General features: G+C 45.2%; 1 protein-coding gene across 2 annotated transcripts in view; it reads left to right on the top strand.

The window, feature by feature from the left end:
* Window positions 1-22,264, top strand: part of cdh23 (cadherin-related 23) — a 533,293-nt gene that overhangs the window by 179,653 nt on the left and 331,376 nt on the right. For both annotated transcript variants that reach the window (XM_055661759.1, XM_055661758.1), the window contains exon 10: window positions 12,926-13,038. In XM_055661759.1, the coding sequence (XP_055517734.1) occupies window positions 12,926-13,038 (113 nt within the window). The remainder of the gene's footprint in view (window positions 1-12,925; window positions 13,039-22,264) is intronic.

Raw genomic sequence — 22,264 nt, 5'->3', positions numbered from 1 at the left:
CCTGTGTGTTCTGGGCTAGCTTCTGGACACTACCCCAGGTCAGCTCCATTGTTTTCATTTCCTCCTCTACAGTTCGACGCCAGGTGGTTTTGGGTCTCCCTCTCTTCCTTTTCCCTTCCCGTGTCCAGTGCAGGCCTATTCTTGGGATGCTGTCGGGTTCTCTTCATCATTGACATTCATCCTACAATCTGTCGATAGCCCTGGAAGTCCATCACGCCCAGTAGGGTTGATTCCCTCAGTTGCTGTTGCTGTAACATGTTTGTTTTACAAGACAGGGTTGTTAGCCCTGTGCTCAACCCCCAACCTGGAGGACCAGTGGATCGCTCCTCTTCTCGCCTCTACCCTTCGACCTGTCCAGCATGGGAGACCATAACAGGAGACGAATCACCCGCTGGCATAGCTCTAGGGGTCACTGAGACACACAAGCTCCCCGACCACAACAAGGTTGAGATCCAACGGGGAGGCTGGGCCCATTGCTGTTTGTCATCTCCATCAATGATTTGGATGAGAACGTACAGTACATGATTAGCAAGTTTGCAGATGACGCAAAAGCGGGTGGCATTGCAGGGAGTGAAGATGAAGAAAAATCAGTTGGGCAGGTGGGCTGAGGAATGGTTGATGGAATTTAATATAGAGAAATGTGAGGTGTGGCATTTTGGGGGCACTAACATGGGCAGAACCTGCGCAGTGAATGTTAGGGCTCTGGAAACTTGCAGAGCGGAGGGATTTAGGAGGACAGATACATAGTTCATTGAAGGTGGCATCACAGGTAGATAGGATTTGGCAAATTGACGTTCAGTTCAGTTCAGTTTACTGTCACGTATACCAAGGGTCAGTGAAAAGCTTTTTGTTGTGTGCTAACCAGTCGGCAGAAAGACAATACATGATTACAATCGAGCCATTGACGGTGTATAGATGCATGATAAGGGAATTGAAGTAACGGCAGATCTGGGTCATTGAGTATAGACGTTGGGAGGTCATGCTGCAGTTGTATAAGTTGTATTCAGAATGAAGACCGCGGGGGGTTTTTGGGTTAACATTTCACCACTGCGTTAATTTTGTTTGAAACGTACCAATAGTGACACACAAATAATTTCTACAAAAATCCTTTAGCATCATTTGGTTGCATCTAAGCAATATTAAGTTCTCAACTGCAGTCATTTGGTTCACCCACAAAAACCATGTGTGAGAAAGACCAAGTACCACATGGACACTTTCTTCCAAACAAATCTTCCTCTGTCTTAGCTGTTCACCACAGAAAACAAGTTCCCCCATAGGCACCGCGGAACGGAAATGCAGTGAAGTCTTAGAGCTACAGTGATTTGTAGAGTATAATAGAGTAAAAGTTGATCTGGAACTTGAACTATTGATTCCAACATAATTTGTAGAATCCAGAACAAGAGTTGAATTTAGATATACAGCGCGGAAACAGTCCCTTCGGCCCATCGAGTCCGCACCGACCACCGATTCCTGCACACATACACGATCCTACACGCGCTAGGGACAATTTACAATTTTTACCAAGGCAATCAACCTACAAAGCTGGGAGTGTGGGAGGAAACCGGAGCACCTGGAGAAAACCCACGTGGCCACAGGGAGATCACACAAACTCCATACAGACAGCGCCCGTGGTCAGGATCACATCCGTGTCTCTGGCGCTGTAAGGCAGCAACTCTACCGCTGCACCACTGTGTCGTTAATGTTGGATGAGAAAGAAAGAAAATTATTGAAAAATGCTGCGATGCATATCATGTGCATTTTTGGAAAACGCTGTCCATTCATGGCTATCCATTAAGAGACTCACTTAAGTCTCTTTGTAGACTTTAAATTGGAAGTAACAGATTTGAGCTCTCTTGAGACAGTCACGTGCAATTTCTAATTACGTCGGCAAAACTTAACTGAAGGTTAACTTGCTGTTTTTCTATTTGAAAAGAGAGATTGGAAAGAATCTATAATATGGCTCTTGCTTGATGCGATCTTTGTTTTCCAAAGCTGGAGCCATAATTGGAAACGTTCTTGAGATTGGAGCGCATCTGTGTTTACAGAGTGGTGTCTGACTCTCACAATAGCTGCATATACACCGACTGCCATGCGGACAAATGCAGCTGTTATTTCGCAAGCAATGGGGAAATCATGGTAGCACAGCAGGTAGAGCTGCTGCCTCACAGCGCCAGAGACCCAGGTTCCATCCTGACCTTGGATCCAACTGAAGACCCATCATTTCACTGTGGTCATTTTGTCACAATGGCCTGGTCAACATCAGGTCAAGGTCAACATCAGCCCTGAATCTGGACTACCAGTAGCACACAGTAGAAACATGGAACTGATGCTGGCCAATACACAAAAGGACACAAAATGCTGGCAGGTTAGGCAGCATCTCTGGAAAACATGGATAGGTCATGTTTCAGGTCGAGACTGATTGTAGAGGGGTGGGGGCTGGGAAAGGGAAGGGGCAGGACGAAACGTGGCAGGTAATAGGTGTTCAGTTTATTTGAGAGATACAGCGCAGAAACAGGCCCTTCGGCCCACCGAGTCCTCACTGACCAGCGATCCCCGCCCATAACACTACCCTACACACTGGGGACAATTTTACATTTTTTATACCAAGGCAATAATTAACCTAAAAACCTGCACGTCTTTGGAGTGTGGGGGGGGGGGGACCTAAGATCTTGGAGAAAACACATGGGGAGAACGTACGGACTAAGTACAAACAAGTCGGGATCAAATCCGGGTCTCTGGCGCTGTTAGACAGTAGCTCTACCGCTGCGCCACCTGGTGGGCCAAAGTATGTAACCCCCCCACTGCTACCTACAGACCAGACCACCGCCAACTCTCCACCCACTACCTATCATTAACATGCAGGTGGCATTGAGTGGCAAGACCTGGGTACAACGTTGAGCATCTCAAGCCAGAGCTGCAAGGACAACATGGCTTCCTCATCACCACCCAGCCCTCAAAACCCATGGAATCTGTTTGGATACGGAAGGTGGTGACTTTTTTTGTGTGAATTAAGTTACTTATCGGTGGGATTTGGGCAATTCTCCCCTTGCATCTCATTTGAACGTCAAACTATTGCTGTCTGCGATGTGAGGCAGCACAGATACCATGTTTAATGAGGTAGGACTACAGAGATTAGTCATTTAATGAGATGGGATCAGACCAATTCCGTACTTAATGAGGTGGTACTGTAGAGGGTCGTCTTAATGAAAGGGAAAGGACTTCACAGTTTGACATTTAAAAAGTATTATCTGATTAAAATAGAAAGTGACTCTCATAGCAAGACTTTTTTTTTGTTAGTCTGTGTGGAAAGCCTTGGCTGTTGGTCAATGTGTGATGACTTGGTATCCAGGTGCCCTAGGTATCAATGCCAAATGGAAAAGCTGAATAGCAAATGCCTGATATCCAGAAGATTCAAAGCTTGGTATACATCTGTACTTGCTTGCTTCTCTCTGCAGGAATTTAGACCCAGCTTGTCACCTGGAGATTGTGCGGGTCTTTCTGGAGTCTCCTCAGCCGAAAGAGGAGCTGAAAGCCCAACAAAGTCATATTGAGAGTGAAAGATCGATCAGCCATGGTTGAATGGCGGAATAGCCTTGATGGATCGAATGGCCTAATTCTGCTCCTAGAACTTATGGTGCATGGTCGCACTTGGTTCTTTGTGGCCTAAATAGGTAACTTTGGGCATGCAGGAGTCCCTGGCAGAGTGTGTGGTCAGTGCTACAGATGCTGACATTCTGAAACAAAAACCAAAAGTGTTTCCACTAGTGGGAGAGTCTGGGACCAGAGGTCATAGCCTCAGAATTAAAGGACGTTCTTTTAGGAAGGAGATAAGGAGAAGTTTAGTCAGAGGGTGGTGAATCTGTGGAATTATTTGCCGCAGAAGGCTGTGGAGGCCAAGTCAGTGGATATTTTTAAGGCGGAGATAGATAGATTCTTGAACAGTACAGGCATCAGAGGTTATGGGGAGAAGGCAGGAGAATGGGGTTAGGAGGTAGAGATAGATCAGCCATGATTGAATGGCGGTGTAGATTTGATGGGCCGAATGGCCTAATTCTACTCCTATCATTTATGACCTTTTCAATCTTGAAACACCCAGCAGGTCAGGCAGCATCTGTGGAATGCAAAACAGAGTTAAACGCGTTGAGGAATAACCGTCAGAATGCAGGAGCACAATTCTTGGTGCTGTGCTTCATTTTTGCCCAGGATAAAGGAATCAAGAACCAGTGGTGAGAGGTGAAAGATTTAATAGGAACCCGAGGAGCAACATTTTTTATCAGATGGTGGTAGGTATATGGAACCAGGGGGTAGTGGAGGCAGGTACAAGAACAATGGTTGAAAGGCACTTGGAAGGGGAAAGGTTGAGAGGAATACTGACCAAATGCAGCTTAGATGGGGCATCTTGGTCGGCATGGACGAGTTGGGCCGAAGGGCCTTTTCTGTGCTCAATGACTCAATTACTCTATTGGCGATAGTGGCTGATGAACTGTCTGTGGCTGTTCGGCGTCAACCACTTAAGATGGAGGGTCCACCATGACCTGGAATGATGGATCTGTTCCTCTGCCCTCAGATGCCGCCTGGCTTGTTGAGTGTCTCAGCGTCTTTGTTTCTCATCTCCAGCATCTACCATTCATTCTTTTTTTGTTGTTGTTACTTTTCCTCTTTGGCTTCCAGCACAATAAGTGATCAGCTGTGACCAGACTCTATTCGGCAGAAGATATTTGATCTGCTTCCGCTCCTAATTTTTACAGATATTTGCCTGGAATATTTATGAGGCTGATAGCAAGAAGCAGTATGTCTGCGTACAGGCTGGTCTACCCGTGCTGTTCTACGTACAGTCAGAACACGGAGTACTGATGTATTTTACAGGCTGGTGCTGTTGCTGTTAAAATGGAGGCCCAGTCTTGGTGATTTTGTAAGGCTACTCAAGGTTATCAGCAGTGTATTAGATGACTGTTCAGGACAACATAGATGGGTCATTTATAAAATGATAACTGTGGCTGCTGAGAACTCCGTGAAGCACATCAGAAAACATTTATTTCAGGTGAAGAGTCTGACAGAGCAGATTTTGAATAATAAATTCTCTGACGCAGACTGGTCTGATGGACTTTGCCTCCGTGTTTCTTCAAAGTCACAAGCAACTTTTGCTGAGGAACAGGGGAGGGAGAAGTCTTATGTGAGTGTGTCAGTGAAGAAGGGCCTCAACCCGAAACGTCACCCATTATTCCTATTCCAGAGATGCTGCCTGTCCCGCTGAGTTACTCCAGCATTTTGTGTCTTATCTTCGGTTTAAACCATCATCTGCAGTGTGAGAGGGTGGACCAGTGGGTCCAGGAGCTGCTCACTGAAACAGCTCAGAGTTCATCATCAGCTGTGGCAGGTGCTATCCTTGAATCAAGGGAGCACTGACAGTGATTGGAAATTATGAGATCTACACTTCTGTATCACCTTTAACGTCTAAGGGAATGTTGATGGTCTCTCTCTCTCATCCCTTTACATACTCTCACTTTATCTTGCTCTTTCTGCCTCTAGTTCCTTTTCTAAATCATTCTCTCTCCCCATTCTCTCTCCCTCCCACATTTCCCTCACTCCCCCCTTTCCCTCCCCCCCTTTCCCCCCCCTCCCCCCCCTTTTCTCTCCCTCCCCCCTTTCTCCCCCTTTCTCTCCCTCCCCCCTTTTCTCTCCCCCCTTTCTCCCCCCCTTTCTCTCCCTCCCCCCCTTTCTCTCTCTCGGTCTTGTAAGGCAGCGGTAGAGTTGCTGCCTTACAACACTTGCAGCACCAGAGACTGGGGTTCGATCCCGACTACGGCTGCTGCTTTTTAACGGAGATTATACATTCTCCCCGTGACGTGCATGGGTTTTCTCCGAGATCTTTGGTTTCCTCCCACACCAAAGTCGTGCAGGTTTGTAGTGTGTGTTAATGTGTGGGGATCGCTGGTCGGTGTGGTCTGGGTGGGCCGAAGGGCCTGTTTCCGTGCTGTATTTCTAAGTTAAATTAAACTAATCTGCCAAAGAAGGTGAAAAGTGAGACTGGAATACCGGATACAGTCCAAGGAAATATGAGAAGGAAGGCTGGGACAGATGGTGCAATAAAAATAATAGGTAGACTCAAGGTTAAGATGAGAAAGCAGGAGACTCCATAGTGGCCGAGCAAACAGGTCTTCATTGATGAAAAACCTCACATACTTCCCCCATATCTTTATCGCTCAGTCTCCTAACCCTCCCGTACATTATTGGACCCCTTTCTATCTTTCACTTTCAATTGCTTCAGCTTTGAGTCATGTTCATAAGTGATAGGAGCAGAATTAGGCCATTCGGCCCATCAAGTCTACTCCCGCCATTCAATCATGGCTGATCTATCTGTCCCTGCTAACCCCATTCTCCTGCCTTCTCCCCATAACCCCTGACACCCGTACTGCTCAAGAATCTATCTATCTCAGCCTTAAACATATCCATTGGCTTGTGCTTGTGAGTGTGGTACATCTAAGATCTCACTTTAAACACACATTTCTACTCGAGTCATTTATATGCACAATGGAGCCATTTCCAAAAAGAATTGGGCGTAAGAAGTCATATTAGATGTGCTCTGAGGCTTCATTCAGGTGACTGCATATTGTTAGTGATGTGAACACTTCTAGACTGCAAATCCCGTCAGGGCAATGGAGCAGACAAACCAATTTGGAGCCATCATTTTCTGTTTTATTGTACAGCATCGCTCTCCTGACAGTCAAGGTTGTCCGTTTAGGCAAGTCTATTGGAAATGCAAACATTTCCCCTCATCGTTCTATCGAGTTGGATTTCAAACAAACCCATCTCAAGTTTCCATTACATTGATTATTTACTTGACGCCAATACGGGCAGCACAGGGGTAGAGTTGCTGCCTTACAGCGCTAGAGACCCGGGTGCGATCCTGACTACGGAGTTGTACGCTGCCTGTACGGAGTTTGTACCTTCACTCCGTGACCGAATAGGTGCTCCAGTTCCTTCCCACACTCCAAAGACGTACAGGTTTGTAGGTTAATTTGGCGTTGGTAAAAATTGTAAATTGTCCCTGGTGTGTAGGATAGTACGAGTGTAGGGGGATCGCTGGACTCAAAGGGCCGAAGGGCCTGTTTCCGCGCTGTATCTCCAAACTAAACTAAACTAAGGTAGACAAAATTGCTGGAGAAACTCAGCGGGTGCGACAGCATCTATGGAGCGAAGGAAATAGGCAACGTTTCGGCCCGAAACGTTGCCTATTTCCTTCGCTCCATAGATGCTGCCGCACCCGCTGAGTTTCTCCAGCAATTTTGTCTACCTTCGATTTGTCCAACATCTGCAGTTCCTTCTTGAACATTTAAACTAAACTAAACTCTGCTGTGGTTGTTCCAGGCACGCTGATTAGGGGTGCTTCTTCATTCATAGCGCAGAATTGGTTGAAGGCTGTTGTCATCGGACGTTGCAATGGAAGTGAAGTTGATGCCCGACACCAAGAGACTGTGGTATCGTTGGAGAAGCTAAATGTGCTCTAAACCCCAACTCCACCACCCATGTTAGTTTAGAGATACAGCACAGAAACAGGCCATCGAGGCCTCACCGACCAGCGATCCACATACACTAGCACTATCCTACACACTAGGGGACGATTTACAATATTTACTGAAGCCAAATTAACCTACAGACTTGTACGTCTTGGGAATGTGGGAGGAAACCAGAGCTGCCCGGAGAAAACTCATGCGGTCATGGGGAGAACGTACAAACAACACCCGTAACTAGGATCGAACCCGGGTCTCTGGCGCTGTAAGGCAGCAACTCTACCGCTGCGCCACAGTAGCTGCATATTCTTTGGTATCATTTATAGACCAGTGGGTAATGTGGGAGAATAAATTGGGGTTAGCGTCAATGGGTAGTCGGAGATTGGCATAATCTCAGTGGGTCAAAAGGTCTATTTTTAAACTATATATTGTTAAATGCTGTTTCTAAAACTCACACTTGGGGTGAAGAATTCCTCTGTGCGTCTGTCACCGTGTAAGTATGGAACGGGCTAAATATCCTTTTGATATTAATGCACTTAAATGGTTTTATTGACCCTGCTCCTGTCAAATTGGTGCCTTGGGTTCTCTCCATACCCACCTGACAGAGATGGAGCATTGGTTTAATGTTCTTATAGAGTCATAGAGTGATCCAGCATGGAAACAGGCCCTTCGGCCCAACTTGCCCACACCGGCCAACATGTCCCAGCTGCATGTCCCACCTGCCAGCATTTGGTCCATATCCCTCCAAATCTGTCTTATCCATGCACCTATCTAACTGTTTCTTAAACGTTGGGATAGCCCCTGCCTCAACCACCTCCTCTGGCAGCTTGTTCCATATGCCCACCTGTGTGAAAAAGTGACCTCTCAGATTCCTATTAAATCTTGTCCCCCTTCGCCTTAAACCTATGTTCTCTGGTCCTCAGTTCCCCAACACAAGAGGCTCTGTGCATCATTCTACTCTGAACGAAGACATCCCTGGCAGTGTGGTGCATCGGTTTGCGCCCAACTCTTTAAACTGGTGTAAGGATAAAGCAAAGCTAGTGACGCAGAAACCTAATTTCTCTGCTGCTTATACGCCCACTGATCCTTTGCCCCGCTTGATTTTAATCACACCCAGTAATGGTGGCAAGTCTTAAAAAACGATCTCCAGGGTGGTATTTTCGAACTGCTGCAAAATGCATTGGAGGGAGGGATAATCCGTCTGATGCCTGTGTGGAGTTTCTCTCCTTCCCCTCGCCATAAAATGCAATTAAAGCGCTGGCTGCCTTGAAACAGCGGAGAGCCTCCTGAAAGGCAGCTTGATGTGCCTTCTGAATCTTTGCATCTGGAGATTTTACAATGCAATATTATTTTACAAATGCTCACATCATCCTTTCACTGTTTCTCTCTGCTGTTTTAATGAAGTCATTAGACTGGATTAATGCTGTTGGAGCAGCCAGTATAAATGTCCTTAAACATCCTCAGGATGGTATTAACCCGTGCAATTTACAGTCTGTGAGTGAAACTCCGTGGAGCATCACTGATTGACATCAATCTGACATTCTGGATATAAGTGGTCTTTTTTTACAATAAGTGGATGCCTCGACAAAGGAGCTACATGTATAATGGAGCTTTCAGGCAGACTAACAAACAAATACTCATCAGTCCAGAGAAGGGTCTCGACCCGAAACGTCACCGACCCCTTCTCTCCAGAGATGCTGCCTGTCCCGCTGAGTTACTCCAGCATTTTGTGTCTACCTTCGGTTTAAACCAGCATCTGCCATTCTTTCCTACGCACAAGTACTTCTTTCAGCCAGAGCCTTATTTTCTCATGCATTTGTAAATATTGAACATAGTACCCCTCCCGTTCATTACTCAAGTGAGACATCGTTTTTTTTTTTTTAAAGTAATCACAAAGTGCTTTTTGCTCAAGGACGCACAGTGGTTGAGCTGCTGACTTACAGCGCCAGAGATCCAGGTTAGATCCTGACTACCGGTGCTGTATGTACAGAGTTTGTACGTTCGCCCCATGACTTGCATGGGTTTTCTCCGGGATCTCAGGTTTCCTTTCAGACGCCAAAGGCGAGCAGGTTTGTAGGTTAATTGGCTTGGTATAAATGTAAATTGACCCTAGTGTGTGTAGGTTAGTGCTAGTGTGCAGGGATCATGGACTATGAGCTAAAGGGCCTGTTACATAGAAACATAGAAATTAGGTGCAGGAGTAGGCCATTCGGCCCTTCGAGCCTGCACCACCATTCAATATGATCATAGCTGATCATCCAACTCAGTATCCCGTACCTGCCTTCTCTCCATACCCCCTGATCCCTTTAGCCACAAGGGCCACATCTAACTCCCTCTTAAATATAGCCAATGAACTGGCCTCAACTACCCTCTGTGGCAGAAAGTTCCAGAGATTCACCACTCTCTGTGTGAAAAAAGTTCTTCTCATCTCGGTTTTAAAAGATTTCCCCCTTATCCTTAAGCTGTGACCGCTCAATTTCCGCTCAATATCTCTAAACCAAACTAAATTAACTGGCCGAAGTTAGACACAAATAGCTGGAGTAACTCAACGGGTCAGGCAGCATCTCTGGAGAAAAAGAATAGGTAACGTTTTGGGTCGAGACCCTTCTTCAGACTTCTAACTGGCCCCCTGGCCCTCATCCCTTGTTAGTGGTCGTGTTTTCAAGATAAAGAACGATTGGCAAAAATACTTCAGTCATTTCCCTTGAATGGTTGTATGGGATCTTCCACAGGCATGTTGACTGTGTTAGTGATCTTTAGTAGCATCCTAGCTGGGGCCTTGAGTGGCTGATACAGACATTGTCGTCACCTTGCCTTGTCATTGGCACCACATGAAATTCTAGTTATATCTGAACCAAAATAATTAGTTGTAGATGCAAGGAACTGCAGATGCTGTTTACCAAAGAAAACACTAAGTGCAGAATAGCTCAGTGGGTCAGGCCACATCTCCGGAGTGAATGGATAGGTGACTTTTGGGGTTGGGACACTTCTTCAGAATAATTGTATGGGTGTGGGGTGGGAAAGCTGGAAGAGGGGTAGGGCTCTTGTCCTGCCACACCCCTCTTCCACCCCCACCCCCCCCAACAACAATCAGTCCGACTGCAAAAGTTGCCTATCCACGTTCTCCAGAGATCATACCTGACTCGCTGAGTTACTGCAGCATTTGTGTCTTTTCAAGATAACTAGTTGTTTGATATGCTGTCCAGAATAATGTCTACATTGGACTTGTGTCGCTGGTGTGTGATATAGCTGTAATTCACATGCGACTTTATAATTTGTTAGGTCATCCCAATTGCTTGATGTAAATTGTACTTGGCAAATGATAACTCGATATTCTTGGAGAGAATTGCTGGAGGCATTGGTTTGAGCAAAAGAAAAACTGTTTGAGGTTTTGCATTTCAATTCACCCAGTAATCTGCTGTAACCCCCTCATGTCCTGGCTCCTGCTCCAAGCTGCTCCTGACCCAACAGTCTCCCCACTGGCTAACACCCCCTCCAAAACATTTGGATTAAAATGACTGCTCCGATATACTGGGAATAAAGGCTGAGAATCAAGGGATGTGGGGAGAAAGCAGGAACGGGGCACTGATTTTGGATGATCAGCCATGATCATATTGAATGGCGGTGCTGGCTCATAGGGCCGAATGGCCTTCTCCTGCACCTATTTTCAATGTTTCTATATTACTCTATGACTAGACACGGAAGTGTTCCAAGATCTCCGTAGCAGTGCTGGGTTGGGTGAGTGCAACATTGCAGGGAATTTGTTATTCAGAAGGTTGAGCGTTCAAGTCTCAATGTGCAGATTTGAGCGTCAAGTTGCAGACTGACTGACCCCTGCACTTCACCTGCTGCACTGTCGGAGATACCATGCCATGGAGGATCCTCTGTAACTGAGAGTGTTGGCCAGCAATTTGGGAGTCAGATCTGTGGAGTGGAGTGTCTATGAACACAGAAACACTCCGCAGGTAAGGTGGTGACTGTCAACGAAGGAACGCATCAGTTAATGACATAAAACACACTCTTGTAGGTGGTTCAGAAGAGGTTTTGCTACTTTTTCCATTATTTCAATTGATTTTAATAATATTTTTCCATTATTTCAATTGATTTTAATAATATTTTAATTTACATTGGAAAAATATTTTAACGAATTAAATCATTTTTAAGTTTTGAGATTTCAACAATTCATCATCTATGGTCAATAAACACTGTATAAAGAAATGGAATGGCCGAGCGCAGCCCAAGATGTTCAGTCACCATGAGGGTGGTCAGTGGATGGTGTCTCGGGACCCACCTGAGAGCTCTGATTGCTCTGATTGCCCCGCCCCCCAGTGTGGCCCCGCCTCCCCGAGTTGCACCCCTCCCCATCTTGTCCCACCTCCCAGTGTTGCCCTGCCCCCTCTTGCTCCACCTCCCAGTGATGCCCCGCCTCCCGTTGCCCCACCAACCAATGTTGCCCCTCCCCCTCTTGCTCCACCTCCCAGTGATGCTCCGCCTCCCCATTGCCCCGCCTTCTTGCCCCGCCCCAAGCGTTGCCATGGCAGTGAGATCATAGCCGCCATAGCTAGGTGCCAGTGAGGTAGAAGCGAGGAACTGCAGATACTGGTTTCCAACCAGAGATACAAAGTGCTGGATACTTTGGATACCTCAATGGGTCAGGCAACCTCTCTGGAGAACATGGAATTATGAAATTTTGGGTCCCGCCCCTTCTTCAGTGATTGTGGTGGAGGAGGGTTTGGAAAGAAAGCTGGAAGTGAGAGAGATGGGACAGGTCAAAGCCTGGCAACTAACAGGTGGTTTCAGGTGAGGGGGAGAGATGGGAGAGGAGGTAAAGCTGGGGTTTAAATAACCTGTATATAGCACAATTCTACTTTTTGTTTTACATTGAGGACCTTTTATCACACTTGGAATCAATATCACTAACTACAGGGCCGAGGGGAAGAGAAAGGAATAAATAAAATATGTGTGTTTAAATAAAGGATGAAAGTGATAAAAAATACAACGTGGGATCATGGAAATGATTTCCAGTATATGTTTTGTTCACGTAAAGTGCTGGAGTAAGTCAGTAGGTCAGGCAGCATCTCTGGAGAACATGGTTACAAGTGGAGATACTTCTTCAGACTGATGGGTGGTGTTTTAGGTTGCGTCCCTCATTGCTTTTGTTCTCGTCTTCATAGTTAAACTGGACTATGCAATCAGGCAACCGAAACAAAGCATTGCTCTGAGCCCAAATCCATTGCATTAAACACTTCTGCTCACCACAAAATCCTTGATTAGTTGAACACATCACAAGGTAACAGTTGCCATTGCAGTAGTCACAATCTTCTGCAAGAAGATGGGTAATGGAAGTGTTGGATGTATTTAGCTGGATCATCCATCTTGGGGCAGCTAACATTCTAGGCTGTTTATTTCCACAGGGAACACCAACAGCATCTTTGCCCTCGACTACATCAGTGGAGCTCTGACTCTCAGTGGACCTCTGGATCGGGAAAACCCCCTGTACAGCTCGGGATTTACGTTGACTGTGAGGGTGAGTGTCTCCAGTTTGGAGTTTTCCTTCAAAAAAAGGGGGGAAGGGTAAATTGGGTTCCGCGCGGAGAATCGCGCCATCCACCCACGTCACCACTGCTGCAGCATGCAGAGGGGAACAAAATGAACGCAAGGTTTTTCCGCAAGGTCCGCCTGCGATCTCCAGATTGTCGCTAGAATTTAGAAGATTGAGGGGGGATCTTATAGAAACTTACACAATTTTTAAGGGGATGGACAGGCTGGATGCTGGAAGATTGTTCCCGATGTTGGGGAAGTCCAGAACAAAGGGTCACAGTTGAAGGATAAGGGGGAAATCTTTTAGGACCGAGATGAGGAAAACATTTTTCACACAGAGAGTGGTGAATCTCTAGAATTCTCTGCCACAGAAGGTAGTTGAGGCCAGTTCATTGGCTACATTTAAGAGGGAGTTAGATGTGGCCCTTGTGGCTAAAGGGATCAGGGGGTATGGAGAGAAGGCAGGGATGGGATACTGTGTTGGATGATCAGCCATGATCATATTGAATGGCGGTGCAGGCTCGAAGGGCCGAATGGCCTACTCCTGCACCTATTTTCTATGTTTCTATGTCCTTCATAGAGTGGGGTAAACATAAACAATTGATTGAGGTTTACTTTCTACTGCTGGTGGTGGAAGCTGATACGATAATGGCATTTAAGACTTTTAGATAGACTTATGGATATGCGAGGAAAGGAATGATATGGATCACGTGCAGGCAGAGGAGATTTGTTTAACTTGGTATCATGGCCAGCATTGACCAGCCTTCTCCTGCGCTGTTCTTTGTTCTATGTGAGATTTCAAGAGTCTTGTTTAACTATGGCGGCACGGTGGCGCAGCAGTGGAGCTGCCTTACAGCTCCAGAGACTCAGCTTGGATCCTGACTACGGGTGCTGTCTGTACAGAGTTTGTACGTTCTCTCCGTGACCTGCGTGGGTTTTCTCCGAGATCGTCGGTTTCCTCCCACAAGCTCCAAAGAAGTGCAGGTTTGTAGGTTAATCCCCGCTGTATCTCTAAACTAAACTTGAATCTGTTATAAAACTTGAGCAAGTCATGTAGAGAATAATATCTACTTATTTGCCGTGAATTATAATTGTGCTGCTTTCAGATCAGAGCCCTGCGAATCTTTGCCAGTTGGAAGTACTTTCATTCTAATCAAAATTGCCAAGATCAGAGGAAAGCGTGTGTGTGTGTGTATGTGCGTTGGTGGCCAGATTTCTTTACAAGGTTGGATTCAATCCACTGGATTTGAAAGAGTTCCAGCAGCACTCTGGAATCTGAATTGTAATGGGAGATGTTGGGACATCTTTGGCAGTGATAGGAATCGTGAGTTAGACATTAACACCAGGACAAGTAGGAAATAATATTTAAGGATCATTTCCTACATTCAACTTGAAGTTTTACATATTTTAATCACGTGAATGCAGCTGATGTCTATATGTTTAAAATAGTCTGTATAGATCATGTATAATATCATGAGAGGAATAAATCAGGTATATCATAAATATATATATATAATATATATGTGTGTGTGTTGTGTACGCACATATATATATTTATAGAATACTTTGATAGGATGGAGCGGCTGGGCTTGTATACTCTGGAGTTTAGAAGGATGAGAGGTTAGCTTATTTAAACATATAAGATTATTAAGGGTTTGGACACGCTAGAGGCAGGAAACATGTTCCCGATGTTGTGGGAGTCCAGAATCAGGGGCCACAGTTTAAGAATAAGGGGTAAGCCATTTAGAACAGAGATGAGGGAAAACCTTTTCACCCAGAGAGTCGTGAGCCTGTGGAATTCTCTGCCTCTGAGAATTCCACAGAGGTGGGGGGTCATGAGTACTTATAAAAGATGAATTTCTCCCTCTTGTATATCTAAATTGAGCCATCTCTCCCCTCTCAATAAGGAATTTCCATGGCCATATTGCAGGGAGGGTTCAATTTGTGTTGCTAATTGCTGAAAATAGTTTAGTTTAGAGAAAACATGCCCTTCAGCCCATCGAGTCCGCACCGACCAGCGATCCCCGCACATCAATACTATCCTACAAACACACACGAGGGACATTGATACCAAGCCAATTAACCTACAAACCTGTACGTCTTTGGAGTGTCGGAGGAAACCGAAGATCTCGGGGAAAAAACACACGCATTCTACGAGGAGAACGTGCAAACTCCACACAGACAGAGCCCGTAGTCGGGATCATAGGCGGGTGTCTGGTGCTGTGAGGCAGTAACTCTACTGCTGCGCCGCTATGCCACCCCAAAAGAGATTCTGTGGACACAGAGGCGGAGGGCTGTTGAATATTAAGTAAATAAATAATCTAGGGGCATATTATATTGATACCTGTGTGATCTATTCTGATCAGTCCCCTGCTTTACGACAAGATGGTGAAGATTAACATGTAGTCAGCCCGTCCTCTCTTGATGTGGCTTCTGGGCAGCTTTTCAAGGCCGGGATTTGAGCAAAGCATTTCTCTCTCATTAGACCGTTCTTTCCTGGCATTAGCTCCTTTGTTCTATATTGATGGAAAACGTTTAATGTACCGCTTTGGGACACACAGATCTATAAACACTTTATCGGGGAGCTGTAATTACTGAAGTCCATGAGCTGATGTATGCAAATCTGTCGCTGTAAAACACACTTGGACCAAATACAGTCCATGTGGAAACAGTGATACGTCTCTTTAAAATAAAGAGCAATTCAGGGAATTCGACAAAACGCCAACACTTTAAGAGAGGAAAGAATGGATATGCTATCGATGGCCTCAAACATCCGATTTTTATTCCAATCCCCTATCCAAGAAATCATAATTATAGCTTCCAGCACATTAATGTGGCAGGAACAATAAGCTTTTAATACCCGATCATAACCGTTCCTTAATCCAGCATTAAGTTTAAAGACAATTTTGTATACATTTACATTTCGGAGCGAAATAGAATAATTTTAAAACAATGTATTTACTTCCTATTTATCTGCGCTGTGTGTGTTTCCCCGAGGTCCCACCTTGTCTCCAGTGTTGCAAGTATCTGCCAGTGTTTCCATCTTTGCATGGTCTCCTATCTGTTCCACCCGAGTAAAAATGATATCTGGGATCTACATACATTGTCCAAGCGATTTCAGTAAATGTTGCTGCCAAAGTAGGCCATGGCCCTTAAAAGAGGTCGTTAAGCCTTAGATTTCCAAGACCCGGTTGTGTTGTGCTCTAAACTGCAATTGATGCTTCAGGAATTTATTAGCGGTTGAGCATCTAAGACATACCTTGTCCGACCCTGGTTTAGCTGCAGCGTTATATTTCTTATGTGTAGGAAAGGGACTGCAGATGCTGGTTTACACAGAGGGTAGACACAAAATGCTGCATTAACTCAGCGAGTCCGGCTGCATCTTTGGAGTAAAGGAATAGGTGACACTTCAGGTCGAGACCCTTCTTTTTCCGACTGAGAGTCGGGACAACTAGAGGTATGAAAAGGTACAAAGGAATAAGGAGTATTCCTTTAAGAATAAGGAGTAAGCCATTTAGAACGGAGACGAGGAAACACTTTTTCTCACAGAGAGTGATGAGTCTGTGGAATTCTCTGCCTCGGGTGGAGGCAGGTTCTCTGGATGCTTTCAAGAGGGAGCTAGATAGGGCTCTTAAAAATAGTGGAGTTAGGGGATATGGGGAGAAGGCAGGAACGGGGTACTGATTGGGGATGATCAGCCATGATCACATTGAATGGCGGTGCTGGCTCAAAGGGCCGAATGGCCTACTCCTGCACCTATTGTCTATTGTCTATTGAATGGTACAGTGTTGATGATGCAGAACTCCAGTTGGAGAGAGGAGGAGAACTTCTTCAAAGTAGGCGTACCTTGAGGCGATTTCGCGGTGGAGCAGACGAAACGTGTCGGAAGAAACCGCAGTGGAGCATATGTTGCTTCACAGGTTGGTCTTTGTTCTAATTTGTAGAGCAGTGATGAAGTCTGCCCATTTAACAAAGGTAAACAGATTCAGACAGTGGCTGGACGTAGAATCATACTTCCAATAAAGACTGACATCCCAATGGAGAAACACCTGATAACTGGCAGGAGGACATTGCTGGATCTCTCGATCCCAGGTCACAAGCTCGATGTCCTGCCAGTTCTCACAGGTTAGTGCCTGACTCTCACCCGCCCAAGAGTCCAAATCCTCATTGTCTCTGCATGAGGTGATGGAGAGATCTCCATCTTCACAACAACATCTAGCTGAGTTGTCAACTGCTTCAGAACTTTAATCTGGAGCCTTTGGGTCTTTGATGGTGACCAATGATTGTGCCCAATTCTAGTAAGGCATACATTTAATTCACTTTTTTAAAGATGTTACAAATATAATAAACTTTCTAGTGTTCCTGGTTAGTTTAAAGGGAGCAATGGAAACTAGGTACTACTATGTTTAAAGGCTGAGAAACGTGACGGTGGTGAGATTAAAAGCAGAGCAGGAATGCAGGGTGGTGAGTTTCAAGGGAACATGGGAAGCTGAACTCAATGATCCATTTGCTAGATTATTTGGATTTTCAAACGACCTTAACATTGGACACTACCACCCTGGGAACAAGGTTCTGACAACCTAGCCTATCTGGACCATAATTGGCGCATACATGCTACACACACACACACACAATAATGTCACGTCTTTGCTTTACATACTCTTCTTTGGCAGTGGAGGAGAGATTGAATGCCTTCAGTTTTTCAGGAACTGAATCGGAGACGGGCCATGCTTTTCAGTCTTGTCATCCAAACTACTTTGAAGCCAATAATGATATATCTTAGAAGTGCATCTACCACAGCAATGCAAATATGGCAGGCAGGTTGTACATCGCAAACTGCCAGAAACAACACTGATAACTAATTTCCATTTGGCGATGTTAATTGGGGATAAACATTAGCCAGCACACTGGAGAGTCTCCCTCACTAATGTCTGATGAAATGATCTGGGACTTTTTTATGCCCAAGCAATAGGGTATAATTTCATCCATGAAGCAGTGCCACAGTGATGGACACGCACTCTCTCAGTTCACCACTAGATCCACAGTGTAAAATAAGGCCGGACAACGATGCAGCTGGCGGAGCTGCCGCCACACAGCTCTAGAGACCTGGGTTTGATCCTGACCTCGGATGCTGTCTGTGTGGAGTTTGCACATTCTCCCGGTGACTGCTTGGGATTCCAGGGTGCTCTGGTTTCCTCCCACATCCAGAAGACGTGGGTTTGTAGGTTTATCTGTAAATTGATCCTTGTGTGCAAGTAGTGGATGTGAAAGTGGGATAACATAGAACTGATGGGAATGCATTGTCGATGGTCAATGGTCAATGTAGGCTGATTGGCCAAAGTCCGGTTCCCATTGCTGTATCTCATAATATTTCTTTAAAAAAAATTGTGTTTAATTCCATGCGCTGGGATTGGAATCCACTGTCCTCCTGATATTCATCAAACTAGTGTGAATGGTTGTTCGATGGTCATTGTGGACTCAGTGGGCCAAAGTCCTGTTTCCATGCTGTATCTTAATTGTTTAGTTTAAAGATACAGCTTGGGAACAGGTCCTTTGGCCCACAGTGCCGACCAGCGATCCCCACACACCAACATTATCCAACATATACCAGGGACAATTTTACCATACCAATTAACCTACAAGCCTATACGTCTTTGCAGTGTGGGAAGAAACTGGAGCACCCGGAGAAAACCCACGCAGGCCACGGGGAAAATGTACAAACTCCCGTGTACAGACAGCACCCGTAGTCAGGACTCTCTGCCGCTGCATCACCGTGCCACTGCCTGTTCTATTATAGGTCAAGCAATACTGCCTGGATCCATATAAAACCCATCACTTCTTGGCAGGCTTCTTCGGCTACTTTGTGTGCTGTATTAAAGATTAATGGGCTGAGATGTGTAGCTGCAAATTGGCCTAGAATTGTCAAAGCTTGATTTGAAGCCTTTGGAGTTGCCTGGACAGATGCAGCCTCTGCCACAGTATGAGTTCATGTTATTGTCACAAACTCTAAATATGGGAGGACCTCATTGAAACTTACAGAATAATGAAAGGCACAGATAGAGTGGATGTGGAAACTATCTTTCCACTGGTGGGAGAGTCTCGGACCAGAGGTCATGATCTCAGAATTAAAGGGCGTTCTTTCGGAAAGGAGGTGAGGAGGAACTTCTTTAGTCAGAGGGTAGTTAATCTGTGGAACTCATTGCCACAGAGGGCTGTGGAGGCCAAGTCAGTGGATATTTTTAAGGCAGATTTAGACGGGTGTCAGGGGTTATGGGGAGAAGACAGGAAAATGGAATTAGGAGGCAGAGAGCAGCAATGGTTGAATGGCGGAGTACTGGATGGGCCGAATGGCCTATTTCTACACCTATAACTTGTGAATGTCACCTGTTCCACAGTTCAGTGAAAAGCTTTTGTTGTGTGCTAACCAGTCAGGTGAGTGGCTGAATCTGAAGGGGGTGGAGTTGGAAAGAGTTGTGGAACGTGGGAAAAATAAAATGGGGTGAGTGTAAGTGTCCACTTGGTGGATGGTGAAGACCTTCATGGGCTGAACAATTCGATGACTCTGTCCAACCATATATAAGAATGCTTGACAGTTTCTCTATAAAGGCCCTGTCCCACTGTACGAGGTAATTCAAGAGTTCTCCCGAGCTTTTCCCTGATCCGAATTCGGAGAATGTACGTAGCGGGTACGTGGGAGCTCGTGGATGTCCCGTAGCGGCTCGTAATGCTAACGGCAGGTACTCGGGAAAAGCAGAAAGCCGTGAAGTTTTTTTCAACACTGTGAAAAATGTCCAAGGGTAAAAAAAATACTCGTGATGAACTTGCCACGAGTTTGATTTTGTTTTTAACTCGGGAGAGCTCTTGGGTAAACTCGCAACGTGGGACAGGGGCTTAAATTCGTTACTGTTTTGCAGCCGCAGGTGGAATTAACTCGGCTTAAGTAGAATTTGAAGAAATATTTAGCAGCAAGAAGAAATGCCAATGAAAGTAACACTGCGGAGCAGACAACATTACAAGACACAACTAAACAATATTGTGCTAAGTCTAATGCATGTCATACACCCTGAAATGTCATTATTTCTGATCCCTGGCACATTCTCCTTCAGTCTTTGTGCTTCAGATTCCTCTTATGCATTCCTTAAACTTTCGTCCTCACCAGGTTTTCGATTGTCCTTGCGTGACTCCATCCCCACCATTGCTCGATAACGTTTCCCCAAAGCCTTTTGCTACATTAAAGATGCAATATAAACTTTGCGTGGTAAAACACTGCGATATTTCAAGCAGCCATAATATTGACACATTATTCCCTCAGTGGAGAACAACTTCCACTTACTTGCACACTTCTCAGACGCTTCATTGAATTCTGAGCATTGATTTGCTTCCAAGACATTCCTCAAAAGCTCCTCCCCTGATCTGTCTGCTAAAGCTGTGAAAGTAGTGGTATCTCGAAATTCCAATGTAAGGAATAACTGTATCCAGATTGTGCTGTTAGTGGAAACATCCTTTCATTAATTTCTGCTACTAGTTGGAGATGAGACTGCTGTTCTAGACTTGCAATGTAATTATTATTGGGGGAAAAAATATCTCCTTGACCTGTTTTTACTGACATCTAGTCCATTCTGTGTTACTCCATTGGGTTAGAGCTGCTCTAACTCCAACATCTTAATTGTTCTTGAATTTTTTTGCACCATTAAGCTCTTCAAGTGAGGCTATAAGCTCGGAGGTTCCTTCCCCAAATACCCTGCCCACTTTTCCACTGGCATGTACCAACAACTGCCCCTCAATCAAACCTTTTGACTGAGCTAATATCAGTTTTGACTTTGGTATTGTCAATGGTACTGAAATATCCTTAAAGCCCTGTCCCACGGTACAAGTTCATTCCAAGGGCTCTCCCGAGTTTGCCCTGATTCGAACTCGGAGATTTACGGTAATGGCCACTCGTCGGTACTCGGGGCTCTCGTGGACATTTTTCAACATGTTGAAAAATCTTCACGAGTCTTCCCGTGCTTACCTGCCGTTAGCGAGTCTTCCCAAGTACCTGCCGTTAGCGTTACAAGCCGCTAAGAGACGTCCCCGAGCTCCGACGTACCCACTACGTTCATTCTATGTGCTTGCTACGAGTTTGATTTTTTTTTAAACTCGGGAGAGCTCTTGAATGAACTCGTGCCGTGGGACAGGGCTTTAAGGAAGTGATAACTGGATTCTTGATTAGTACGGGTGTCAGACGTTATGCGGTGAAGGCAGGAGAATGGGGTTAGGACGGAGAGATAGATCAGCCACGATTGAATGGCAGTAGACTTGATGGGCCGAATGGCCTAATTCTACTCATGACCTAATGGACAACAAATGTTTGAGGAATAGAATGTTCATTTTTGCTCGCACAGTATCGATCCCATGCCCATTAACTGAATGAGGTCATTCCTCTCATGATAGATTATTGCTCTCCCAGTGGGGGCTATAATTACAACAGCAGACTTTCCAAAAGATGCTGAAGACTTTTCATGAAAAGTACAGCAAATGCTTTCTTCATTTATTTTGGATTTCGAGGGTCTGCATTTGAAAAAAGAAATCGTTTTGATTTATTCCAGGGTCCGTCCAACATTGATCACTCCACAAACATTGCCATTATTTGGTCGGTGCTTTATCTTGCTGTTTGAGGCACTTGCTGTGTGCCCATTATTTGCTGAATTTTCTACATTACAACAGCGACCACACTTCAAAAAATACACCAATGGCTATAAAAATCCTTCGGAGAAGTGAAGTCTGTCTTTTATTATTGTTGGGAAGCAGCAAAGTGGAATCCCTGCTGGACAGAACAATTTCCTTCTGTGAACAACTCCTCACAAAAGAAAGTATTAAATTACTTGGATAGAAAAATTGCAGTTGCACTTAGTCGGAAAAAAATTGATCGGAGGGGATAAAGGCCTTAATCAAAAATGGGACTTTGAGATAGTGGATTGTTCAGGCATTTGTTGCAAAGGTGTCCCTTGCCAACTTTTTATTGTCAATTCCATGGTCATTACATCAAGCAGTGAGATTAATTTAATGCACCTTGTGATTTCTTTCAAGGTTTGTGCTCAGTTTTATGCAGCACCCATGGATTGGAGAAGCAGATTAATTCTGGACATTGGTTTAATTCCGGCTGCCACTCTGCTAAAAAGTTAGATCTTGAGCATGGAGATGAAACACGGCCGTACGCTCATGGTGCGAGG

The sequence above is a fragment of the Leucoraja erinacea genome, chromosome 34 (assembly GCF_028641065.1).
Source record: "Leucoraja erinacea ecotype New England chromosome 34, Leri_hhj_1, whole genome shotgun sequence".
Taxonomy (NCBI): domain Eukaryota; kingdom Metazoa; phylum Chordata; class Chondrichthyes; order Rajiformes; family Rajidae; genus Leucoraja; species Leucoraja erinaceus.
Note: the sequence above shows the minus strand (reverse complement) of the source record. Positions and strands in the feature narration are given on the sequence as shown.